At 42.8% G+C, this 11,924-nt stretch overlaps 1 protein-coding gene across 3 annotated transcripts in view; it reads right to left on the bottom strand.

Moving 5' to 3' along the window:
• The window catches only part of LOC106653051 (AT-rich interactive domain-containing protein 3A-like), a 46,243-nt gene extending 34,653 nt beyond the window's left edge, over window positions 1-11,590 (bottom strand). Inside the window, exons 1-3 of one of the 3 annotated variants that reach the window (XM_014372282.2) lie at window positions 11,540-11,590; window positions 9,427-9,618; window positions 8,819-9,337 (exon numbers count right to left, since the gene is read on the bottom strand). In XM_014372282.2, the coding sequence (XP_014227768.1) occupies window positions 8,819-9,337; window positions 9,427-9,618; window positions 11,540-11,575 (747 nt within the window). In that variant the 5' untranslated portion in view covers window positions 11,576-11,590. Of the gene's footprint in view, window positions 1-8,809; window positions 9,338-9,426; window positions 9,619-11,452; window positions 11,492-11,539 lie in introns of those variants that run through there. The other 2 variants (XM_023460691.1, XM_023460692.1) reach the window with 2 other exon arrangements.
• Window positions 11,591-11,924: the final 334 nt, after the last annotated feature.

Here is an 11,924-nt window from a genome sequence, read left to right on the forward strand (position 1 = left end):
ACATTATAATGGATACCCCATATGAGCCAGGCGCATTTTTTCTCCGTAAACACATATACGATGCGATGCGATAAAAAAAATGCTTATACGTGCGTGCGGGCCGCCGCCCCTGCGAGACTTTATATAAACCGTAATGATTCACATAGCATTGGTTTTTTTAACATTACTCGGAATCCGTGTGCTTTTATACGCTCGAGTTTTCGGAAAATCGCGCGATTCAGTGCTCCATGCTTTTATAATAGAGCTGGGGTGCAAGCGTATTTACGACACGACCCGTGAAGATGTCTCAACTCGCGCGACTATTCAATCGGTTTTCGTGTGCTTATGTGTACACCGCACGAGTCATCGTGTAAATCGAGATAAGAAAAATCGAAACGTAGCATATTACGATTCGTCGTCCGATGCCGGAGCAATAATAAAAGCCAGAAATACATACAGTACAGAAAAGGCGTTTTGTACCCGTTTGCGCGCCTACATCATTTTTCACACGTTATAATATAATACGCCTTGTGTTACACGCGTCAAACGTTACACACGTCTTTTATTTTTAAATTATTCAAGACGCGTCACTCGCATTATATGTGCTGCTTCTATATAATATAACGCTTGTGTGTATAAAAAACGCGCAGCGATTGATGCTCGCGATTCCGATAAAGCAGCAGATCTCTCTGTACATTATAACTACTTTGTGTATCGGGAAAAAAGGACAAGATATTGCGCGTCTCTAATCGCACGAATCTTCGAGGTATGAATAATCACAGCCTTTTTGTAAGGCGTAGACGAAAATTATGGCCATCATAAGCTTAAGAAGTGAAATTTCTATTGTACTCATTAATTAATCGATCGCAGCGTGTAATATACACAAAGTATAACGAACGTCGAGTCGCCACTCGCGAACAATAGGGCAGCAATAAGGCCCTTGACACAACGCGCGACACAAGTCGTCGAGTCGTCGACATTAAATTATCATCATTATCCCACTTTGAAGAACGACACCGGAGAAAGAGATCATCGCGACTACGAGAGCCAGCTCGAGAGAGGTGAGAGTGACGAAAGGTGTTTGCATCCGGTCCGCTGCGCATCGCGCGTCACACACGCACACAGACAGACTCTCTTGTTTGATGGTTTTATTTTTCTCTCTCCTCCTCGCTCGTTTCCATCTCGTCGTATGTGTATATAATATGCGCGATGATTAACGCGTGGCTGCTGCAGCAGGATCTTTCCCTCTCTGTCTCTCATTGTCGCGAGCGAGCCGCGCTGCATCTTCATCGGGCAGCGGCAGTATGATGCATCATCTTAAGTTGCAACGCTGCGCGCGTGCCAGTGAATGTATATATATGCGGGCACCCACGCGTCCTCTCTGCGCTTTCATTGAAATTCAAATTGTGTGCCCGGGTAAATGCACCGGCTGACAAGAAAGGATCAGGATATATGTTTACCCGCGAAAAGGGTTTTTGTTCGCGATCGCGCCAGCGAGATGACGTTTGTCGCGCGAGTTTAATCGCGATAATATCACTGTAGACACTTGAAATTAATCGTCGCCGAGCTGTGCTACATCTAAATCGAACGAAAATACGCGAGCTTTGTGTATACGTAATATAATTCAAATTTTAATCCTCTTTTGACAGAAAAGCAAAGGCCGATTTTTATATTCATCACGCTCGCGTCTGTCACCTTCTCGAAATACATCTCTCTCGCTTTTTCCATTCATTCGTGCAGATTGCCGGTCGTTTTTTACCCCAGCTCCGCGCGCGCTCGCGTATCACACCCTTTTAACGTTATTCCTTCCTTTTTTTGCCGTTGTTGTCCAAACTCAAACGAGAAAGAGAGCGAGAAAGAGGATAATAATTTACACTGACGAGTCTCTTTGGCTATTATGTTAACCAGGGTCAAAATACAAATTTTGCGCTCGGCGTTGTAAGCTATTATGCTTGACAATACGCACGTGCATATGTAAACACGCGCGCGGAGCGAGAGCAGCGCGTCGCATACACACACACACACACACAGACATAGACCGACAGACAGACAGACGACCGTAGGAGGATGTTCGTCGGCTGCAGCAGCAGCAGCAGCAATAGAAATTGAGATGCGGTTCTGTGTGCGGCTGCAGTATATATAATACCAAGGAGCTCTCTAACCTCGTCGGTAATATTATAATAATGTGCAGCTACATTGTGCCTATTGCCTCGGCTGCTGCTCGGTAATAAGGACTGCGCTCGAGGATTTCGAATGCTAATTTAACAGGAAATTCATGCCGCTGAAATAAAGCCAACGAGTCCTTTTTCCATTCGCGCGATAATATTACACTCGCGCCTGTACTTTTTCGTTATTTTACTTTATTTTTTTCAGATTTTTATTTTATTTTATTTTTTCAACGCCTCGCACTCCATTATCGATCGTTTTTGCATACATACATGTTTGTACACCCCATGCACGTGTACACGCGCGCGATAAAAAGGTACAGGAGATTTTTTCTTCACACCTTTTACGAGAGTACATATAGAGAATTTATATATCCTACACGAGCAGCTCGCGAGTTCATAAAACAAATTTTCTTTTCGTCAGCTCGTAAAGGAGCAGCAGCAGAGCAGCTCTTCTTCGGACCCATCATCATTCCTCAACACCTATCTCTCCTACTACTTGAGCGCGCGCGCGCGCACTGGACAGCGCAGCATCCCGAGTACATATCGTACGTACACATAGCCTTTGTTTTCTTGTATTTAAGCCGCTGACGCTCGCGCGTTACACCCCTCTACTTGGCTTTCCCAAGCTTTTATAACGATATAAAACTCCCGGGGCTTTATTGGAACTTTGTTTTACGAGTGATCTACGGTAGCATTTCGTGTAAATGCCTCGGCTCCTCTTCCCTTTTTTTCTCTTTTGACTCTTTGAGCAAAGAGGATAAAGTGCGAAAGAGATGCTTTATTATTGTGCTTCAAGGATGAGAGCGTGCGCAAAAGTGTTGAAAATTGCCGGGCATGCAAATATTTAAACTGTTGTATTATTTACAAATATATGAAAGGGTAGAAACGATTTTAAAACGCGGCGTATTTTATCGGCATCAATCAATACGCACAAGTTGGAAAGCTATATAAACGCAACAAAAAAGTACTAGATATGTTAAATTATACATATTTTCAATTAACATCGGTCGCGTTCAATTACGATAAGTTATCCATCCGTAACGTGACTTCTGCTGCTGCTGTTGCTCGTCCTCGTCCAACAAACACAAAATCAATATAGCCTCTGAAAATGTAATGGCGCACCTAGACTATATATGTACGAGTAACGGACGTATATAGACACACATACGCGCATGCCAACGCCCGTAAAGAGTGATAATAAAAATGACAGACAGAGAGCTTGGCAATATAATAACCTATTCGAGATTATTGCGAGCATTCGGAAAAAACCGCGATAGCCTGCATGAATTTCCAAACCGCAATACACGGCTCGAATGCGTGTATGCAAGCTCGAGCGAGCGAAAATCAATTTCGAGTCCCACGAGTGATAAATGTAATGAAAAAAAAAATATATTACCCGACGCGCGCGCATATATGCAGCGCGACTCATTTATTTTTTACTATTTCTGCGACAATCGCGAACGATCTATAATACAATGTGCGCGCGCCGCGCGCGCGAACAAAGTGTGCGGCACACACGGTATCATCGCTCGTTTCGATCGTTATTATACGTGTACATTTTTATTTTTCAACGTTTTTTTTAAACTTCGGTCTGTAATATCGAAAACATATGAATATATTTTTTTTCTTCGAGCTCAAATTGAGAAAATAAAAATTACGTTGGTTCGGAACGAATATTAATATTATACACATTTTACTGCCTGCGATATTGTTATATTTCGATATAGTTTCAATGTTTTTATTGAAATGTCACGTAAGTTCTTTTGTGCTATTGAAACAATAGCTCATGAGAATTGTATTACGAATATAATAAGCTTGTATATAACCACGACTAAAGCCCGACCTAAAAATCGCCTATTATTTTATACTATATATAACATTCGTACAGTGGCAAAAATTCTTCATTCGCGAGTCTCCGTTATGCGTTCTAATCGCAGCTCACACGACCTGCTGCTCGTTTATTTATCTACGCAATTGGGATGGTAAAATTGTACTCGCGAAAGCCAGCGTCGTCTCGCGCGTGCACTTATTATATTGCACAATAATAATTAAACAAAAATAAAAAAATAAAAAAAAGACAAAAGGACAATACGCCATATAATTTCTCTTTTTTTTTCGTCATAATCACCGCGCGCGCACGCGTGTCAGGTCAAATTTTCAAGTTGTTAGCGCGCGCGGCGCGTAAGCCGCAGCACAGCTCCTGCACCTGCACCTGCACGCCTCCTCGCGCGCGCGCGCGCGGTGTACATAATACACTCAGGATTTTTTTCTTTATCGGGCAGATTTCATCGGTGAAATTTATAATGCCGCCGCCGCTGCCGTCCTATATAGCACGCGAAGGGAGCAATAAAGACGTACTGCTATAATAGCGCGAGGGGCCTCCGCGCGCGAGTGCGAAGAGGAGTGAGGGAAAAGACAATGGCGCTCGAGAGCTGCATTGTAATTCGCTATCACGCAGACATCTTTACGATGCAATTGCAGCGATTTAAAATTGCCGCGGCGTGTTTTCGCGCGTATTAAAAAATATTTTCAAACGAAAATAAAAAATAAAAAAGCAGTACTCACTGGCCGATTTTATTTATTTATTTATTTATTTTTGTCGAGTATATAATCCATCGAGTGTACGAAATGCTAATTATCGTCGTGCGTCCATGCGGGAAATATAATATAAACGCCAAAAAATACTCGAAACACGCATGTATCGAAGCTCTTACTGGCAATGCTCTGTGTGTATATAATATAAATATAATACCGTGTGCGCGCGGAACATCTGCTCGGCAGCGGCTGGCAGGCTCAGTTTTTTCGAAATGCAAAATACATAATTGTGCACATCGACGTTGTATATTTCAATAGCGATGCGTATTGAATATAAGCGATTTCATCCGTTTGCATATTATAATAATAAATATAGATAAATTTTCGGAGCTCAGCTCACAGGCGCTTCTTTTCAAAAGTCAAAGCTGTATATGTACACATTTTTTTCATTTTTATTGACTTTTAAAGATCTCTCGCTGCTGCTGCAGAGGAGGCAATCATTCGCATTCTTTCAAGTACGCGCGCACACAGTCTGGATAATTTGCATATAATAATCATAATAGGATAAAAAATGCACCGGTGTGCGCAGAGCTCGAGTATTTGGGACTACACATGCATAGCAGCTCATTCATATTGCAGCAAACATTTGTTCGGCAGATTGATAAGAGCATGCCACGCAGTCAGTGTATCGATTGCTCCCGTGTGTGCTCTGTCTTTCTCTCTCACTCACTTTCTCGCGAAAAAAAAGTCCATAAAGTACGTCCCACCCCTCTGGGGCCTGTCTCTCTCTCTCTCTCTCTCCCTCTCGTACATATAAGGTACTAAATAATGTGTATACACATGTATAGCAAAACATTCTCGCGCATTCAACGTTGCAGCTCCGATGCGTATGTGTGTGTGTGTGTGTGTATACGTGTGTGGTTGCAGAGAGCGAGAGAGCCTACATGTATGAGCGCGAATGCGAGCTACACACGTATACATACACACGAGCACAAGACGGGAAATAGCCAGCAATTTGCAGCTTTACGAGTTATTCCACAATGGCTCCAAAGTATACGGTGGCTACGAAGCGAGTGAGTGAGAGAGAGAGAGAGAATATGTGTGTAGATAATTCGACCCCTGAGCGAGTACGTAGCTACATAAAATATATCTCGCTTCAATTTCATTCTTTTTCTTGCTCTCACCCCTCCGTCTGTCTCTCTCTCTCTCTCTTACTCGGCAATCTTCATGTATAATATAAGAACTGGCCGCGATTAACTTTGTTTTTCGCCTTTATCCGCCTTTCGAGAGCGCGAGAGAGAGAGACGCTTTTAAATATGAAATAATCCTTTCGCTCCGTTTTGCTCCTTTTACCTCCGTTTCATCAGTTCTCATTTCATTATGAGTAATTCGTCTCTTTCACGAGAATGCACGTAATAACGTTGAACGCGCCAATAAAAATGTTTATCGTCAAACAATAATGGAAATTCGAAAGCACCCGCACGTGGACGAGCCACGAGCAGTATAGAAGAGGACGAATCGAATAAGCCTCCGAGAGAAGCAAAAAAAGTAATGGTAACAGGTTGAATGCCAGCAGCGAAATACGTATAAAGCTGCGCTCGATCGTTTATATATTATAGGTATATATACGCGGGGATATTAAAAGCGAACATTTAGTTTGCGGAATACACCGCGAGCCCAGTTTGCACGAGTGTGTGTGTGTGTGTGTATAAAGTATATAACAACATTCAGAAGAGGTATCGCAACCGTAGCACCGGCAGCTAGCAGAAAAAACAAAAAAGGAGCAAACCTATTTCAAGTTAGCCGTAAAACTGTCGGAATTCGTGTTAGCAGCTTGTCTAGACGCGCGAAACGAGTGAGAGAGTAGGAACGTGAGGAGAGGATAATACGAGAGAGCCTCGCGGGTAATGCAAGGACGCGCCGCTCTTGCCACTGCTGACGAGAGTAGCCATTTTGGTAGCGACACAGCATATAGTACTATCGGTTGTCTTGGTAACGGATATCGATCCTTCCGCGATGTACCGAGTGGGGGATGACGATGAAAACATAATGTCGAGTTGGCGCGCGCGCAAGCAAGCCGCATCGCGCGGCGGACACCTAAATTAAACGTACATTTTGCAGCGGCGGCGGTGCATTATTACAGCCTGTACATGCACTTAGGACACAGGCCGCCAATACGTGCACATCATGTACGCCCACGCCCGCGATATAATGCGAGGAATGATGGATGCGATATGTACGCCGAGCGCATGCATAAAGGTATACATACATACTTTAATACTCTTCGCATCGGCGCAGAGAGAAACCTTGGGCTGAAAGAGCTCGTGTACTTATGGGTGGAGTTTTTCATTATGATTCAAAGTACTCTCTCTCTCTCTCTCTCTCTCTCCTTCTCGCGGATCGGCGATTCGTTTATTTTGCAGCGATATTATTCGCTCGACCGAGCTGCATATAATGGCTGCAGCAAGCGGCACATTTTTCCACGTTTGCGCGGCGTTACTTTATTATTATTATTTTTTTTTATTTAGCTCAGACGCGACCCTATACTATATACCTGTGTCGATAGGTCAACCTGCTTTGTCGGACAGACAGAGAGAGAGAGAGAGAGATCGATTTAACAATATACTTTCGCAATGATACGCGAGGAGGAGACGCGCGTACTATTAGTCAAACACTCACATTGCGGCGCATAATAATAATGTATAAAAAGCCCCATTGTATTTACCTTTTCTCATATATTTATTCAATCGTCCATACACACGACCAGAGTTAAGCGATATATTCTTCCAAGGAATCGTCGCGTTTACAGTATACGGCGGTCAACTTTTGCCGAGATAAAAGATTTTTGTAAGACAGGTTCCGATCTACATATACCTGTTGTATTACACTTCTAGTATCGGGAAATGAGAGGTAAACGATCGACAACTGTGCGGACAATTATCACTTTCATACCTGGAACGGATGTAGCGCATAACGGGTGGTGATTAGGAATACGGCCAATGAATTTATAATACCTGCGCGCGCTAAGTTGCCGCGATTCGAGGGAGAGGAAGAAAGGAAAAAGAAAAGAGTAAGAGAGAGAGAGAGAGATGAGAGGAGTGCGCGGTAATGATCATTTCACTCTTGGCGATCTGCGCATATAAAAGGGAACAATCTAAATGTTAATATGCTCAACCACACCCCCTTCCCCCAGTTCGCTTTGCGTATAGTCTCCTTTTTGCGCGCGCGTTGCATCTCTCGGCATATAATATGCGCGCGTTATAAGAATATAAAAAAAAGGGCCGCGCGCGGTGCGAAGCACAAACACTGCACGCGGTGCGGTGCGCTGTACGCGCGAGGAAAAACGTTAACGAGGCTGAAGAAGAGGCTCGAAGCCTCTGCCGACGCCGCCGCCGCCGCGACTAAAAATCGCTTTTGGCGCTATATACATAATGCAAGGAGAGCCGATATAATTATCTCGTGCCGGGCGTCGAGGCCCCCATAGCGCCTTTGTGTAATTAGCTTCTGACCCCCTTTTGCGCATCAATTACATTACGCATACACACACACACGCGCGCGCGCGGAGGTGCGAGCGCCGACGCCACGAACTCGAGAAGTCCTTTTCAGAGCTTTTTTTTTTATTTTTCAAGTTTTGTTGCTGCTTGTTGTTACTTTTATAAAGCGTTCGACTGCAAGTATTATAATGTACACCGTCAGTCCGCGAGATAAAGGTTTTCAAACGTAAATTGAATCGATGTCAATATCATGCTCATTCTAATCTATAAGTGCAAGTACATCGAAATAAAAAATACGCGGAGCTCTCATACAGCTAACGATAGATACATGTGGCAGCTATATTCAAGTTCTCAATCTGGGTCACCAATTTCAGGAGATGGAATAATTTTATTAGTAGAAATTATTTCATTGCAATTCAAAAGAATAAATTCTTTTAGTGGTTCTTATATTAACTAAGAGCAAGCAAATGAAAAAACAATTAACGTAGAACTTGAATTTAGCCACCACACATGCATACTGCAAGTAGTACAAATGTATATGCTACGTTGCGAGCATGCGCGAGCTAGGCGTTCAGAAGCGCGGCGTGAACAAAAAAAAAGAGTCAGAAATGGCCATTAACAACGTTTACTTGCCTCACGAACCTGTTTGAACTGCTCCTCGAAGCTCCAGCTGGTCTGTTGATTCTGTTGCTGCTGTTGTTGCTGCTGCTGCTGCTGCTGCGGAGTCTGCAACTTGTCGTGGCCCGGATGGCCCGGTTCGAGGCGCTTGTGGCTCTCCATCAGAGCATTGCTGCCGCGTCCGCTGCCCTGCGACGATTCGCTCGAGTGCGAGCACGTGGGCGATCTCACCAGTGGATTGTTGACCATCGAGTTGTTGTTGCTGCTGCTGTTGTTGTTATTGTTGTTGTTGTTCGACATGCCGCTGTTGTTGTTGTCGTGCAGGGGAGCCACCGCCGCGGGGGTGCAACCGGCACCGAGGCTCGAGCCGATCAGGGCGTTCACCGAGTGCTGCGAATTGTTCGATTGGGCGTTGTTGGTGAGGTAGCGTGGCGGATTGGTGAACGAGAAGGGCAGATCGAATCCACCGCCGCCAGCCGCCGCCGACATTGCCGCTTGAAGCACCTCCAGCTCGCTTTTGTTGTTTATCAGATTCATCTCGTTCTGTGGATAGGGGTGCGCAATAATGGTGGATGAGTCATTTATATATTAGACATCGATCGTTGGGGTGTGAGCTTTTTTTTTTTGCTTACCTCGAGTTTGATTTTCGCTAAAAAGTGTGGTTGCGTCGAATTCATAAGACTACTTAGATGAGCTAGTGGCGTGGGCGCGGGCGTATTTTCGGCCGAAGAATGATCTTTCGACTGGGTCGGCTGCTGCGGCAATTCCTCGCCGCTTTCCTCGTCTTGACGATCTGGATCCGACAGTTCCTCATCCTGGTGGGACTGTAACAAAAAAGCCGGATCATTACATTGTCGTATCTATTTTATATACGCATAAGTGTAAACTGATAAATACGAGGAATGACTAATTTTACAAAAAAAATTAAAAGGAGTATCATTTTCACTATAGCGACAATATGTACGAAATCGCGAGGGGAAACTTTCATTTCCGTGTATGAAGAAATGCAATCGATGAGAGAGAGATTTCTTTCGTTATCACTGCCACTTGTGATAGATATAGTTACGTTCGGTGAACAAAAATCGGTACATTAATAACTCGAGGGCAAACACAATGTAACATTATACATACATCCTGTGTGTCTCTGAGCAAGAAAAAGGAAATCCATCGCGACGCCAAAACAAACAAATCTCAAAAAGAGCTGCTCGCATTAGAATATAAAGAAAAAACATTTTTCACATCGTGCGAGTGTATACGCACAAAAGGTCGTACAGTCATAATTTGCGCAATAGTCATCGAAATCGTAATTTTAATGTTCGTAAAAATTTTTTCTTCAGTCACTGTGTATAAGCGAAAGCAACGGCAATTTTATTTTTCTTTCTCTCTCTCTCTCTTCTGCGTTTTTTTTATAAATAATACAAACGCACACGGAAATGAACAAGAAGAAGAGAGAGAGACAGACAGACATTACGCGGTGTAACGTGTCGATTCTCGCGCTTCTTCGCGAAAATCGTGTGCACCGAATCGCGCGATAAGTATCGCAGGATATAAAGCAAAGTTAATACGCTTGAGAAAAGATCGTGTGTGTGGATATCTATAAATGTGCAGTACGTATATATACGCACGCTGCTCATATGTATTTTCATTAAGTCGGGGGCCCGGTTAAGACCTCGCGTATAGAGTTTCTATTGATTCACCCGTCAATTATGTCATAAGTGTACGAAAATACGAGCTTTCATATTTCCATTTTCAAGTCGATGTGTTTTTCTTTTTGATTAAAATTTTTTATAAAAGTCGGTAGATTCGAGTGGCTGAATGTGTCAAGTCGGAGGAGAGAGAAAGTTACGATAATTTGACGAGTGAATTGCTTCATTACAAATATTGACACGTTGATTTGAAATCGCGCGGATGCGCTCGTTAATTGACACATATTGAGGATAGTCTAATGAATCAAAGCCTATTTTTCTAGTCCTAATAAGATACATTCAATCAAACACATTCATCATCGTTTTTTCTTTCTATAAACACTTTGAATTTTTTTAATGTCACCTACTTCCTATTTTTTTCAAATTAGGGTTTCGAGAGGGTTTGAATGAAAATACATCCTATCGTAATCATGATTGTATATTTCATCTTCAGTCACGTATGGTCTCTTACGAAAACAATAGCAAGTACACCCCGTATATAGCTGCAGTGTATTATTACATATTCTTATATACGACGACAATGGCAGCAAAGTTTATTTGCACTAATTTCAGGAAGTCGGTCTGCGTGCACCTTATCATTACCCAAACTCACTGTGAAGGTGTGTAAAAAAAAACCGAAAAAATACGACTTTAGCGCCACACGCAAGTAAAGTTTATAGTCTACAATGATGCGGCTCGTTTCCATGTGACAACGTGACTCTATATTATATTCGTAGGCGTTTGGCGTGGCTCACAGAAATAAAGAGGTAATGATGTGCTTTAATGACTGGAGATGTGTCTCTATGTACGAAGTGTGGACACGATTGCCTCTATATTGCTTATGGCCTTATTTAAACAGAGATCAATACAGTTTTTACCGCGCGTGTCCTCTCGACGAGTGTGTGTTGACGAAAAAAGAAGATGAAAAAATGTGAAAGTCATTGTTATAAAATAGATATTCAAACTGGCTTACTGGAGTACTTTGATTTTCAATCATATAAACATAATGATTATGAAAAGAAATAATATGATTTTAATTTCGATTCGGTATCTTTTATACCTTCAATTTGTCAGCTATTTTTTCATTGACTTTCATTATCACAGCGATGGATAAATATTTTCAAATGAATGCGACCATCTAGAGAGCTTGGGCACTTTTTTCCCATCGGCCAAAATGTCCCACTTGCGCGCGTGTTTTTTTTTTCTTTTTTTCCAATCTGTGCACCGATAGGATCACGCGCGCGCGCGCTTCGGGTCTCCGTGTACCCACGATTAATTAACTCAGCAAATGAAAAATTACATCCAATTAATCTCGTATTATAGGCATTGTAAATTCGATTAAATCAACGACGCACACGCTCGCACACGCACAACTCGCTCGCTCGCAGATCAGCACAATTATAATGCCTATCATTTCTCATGCTAATGTTTGTTATACAAATACC

The sequence above is a fragment of the Trichogramma pretiosum genome, unplaced genomic scaffold (assembly GCF_000599845.2).
Source record: "Trichogramma pretiosum strain Unisexual culture from Peru unplaced genomic scaffold, Tpre_2.0 scaffold30, whole genome shotgun sequence".
In the NCBI taxonomy this organism is placed as follows: Eukaryota; Metazoa; Arthropoda; class Insecta; order Hymenoptera; family Trichogrammatidae; genus Trichogramma; species Trichogramma pretiosum.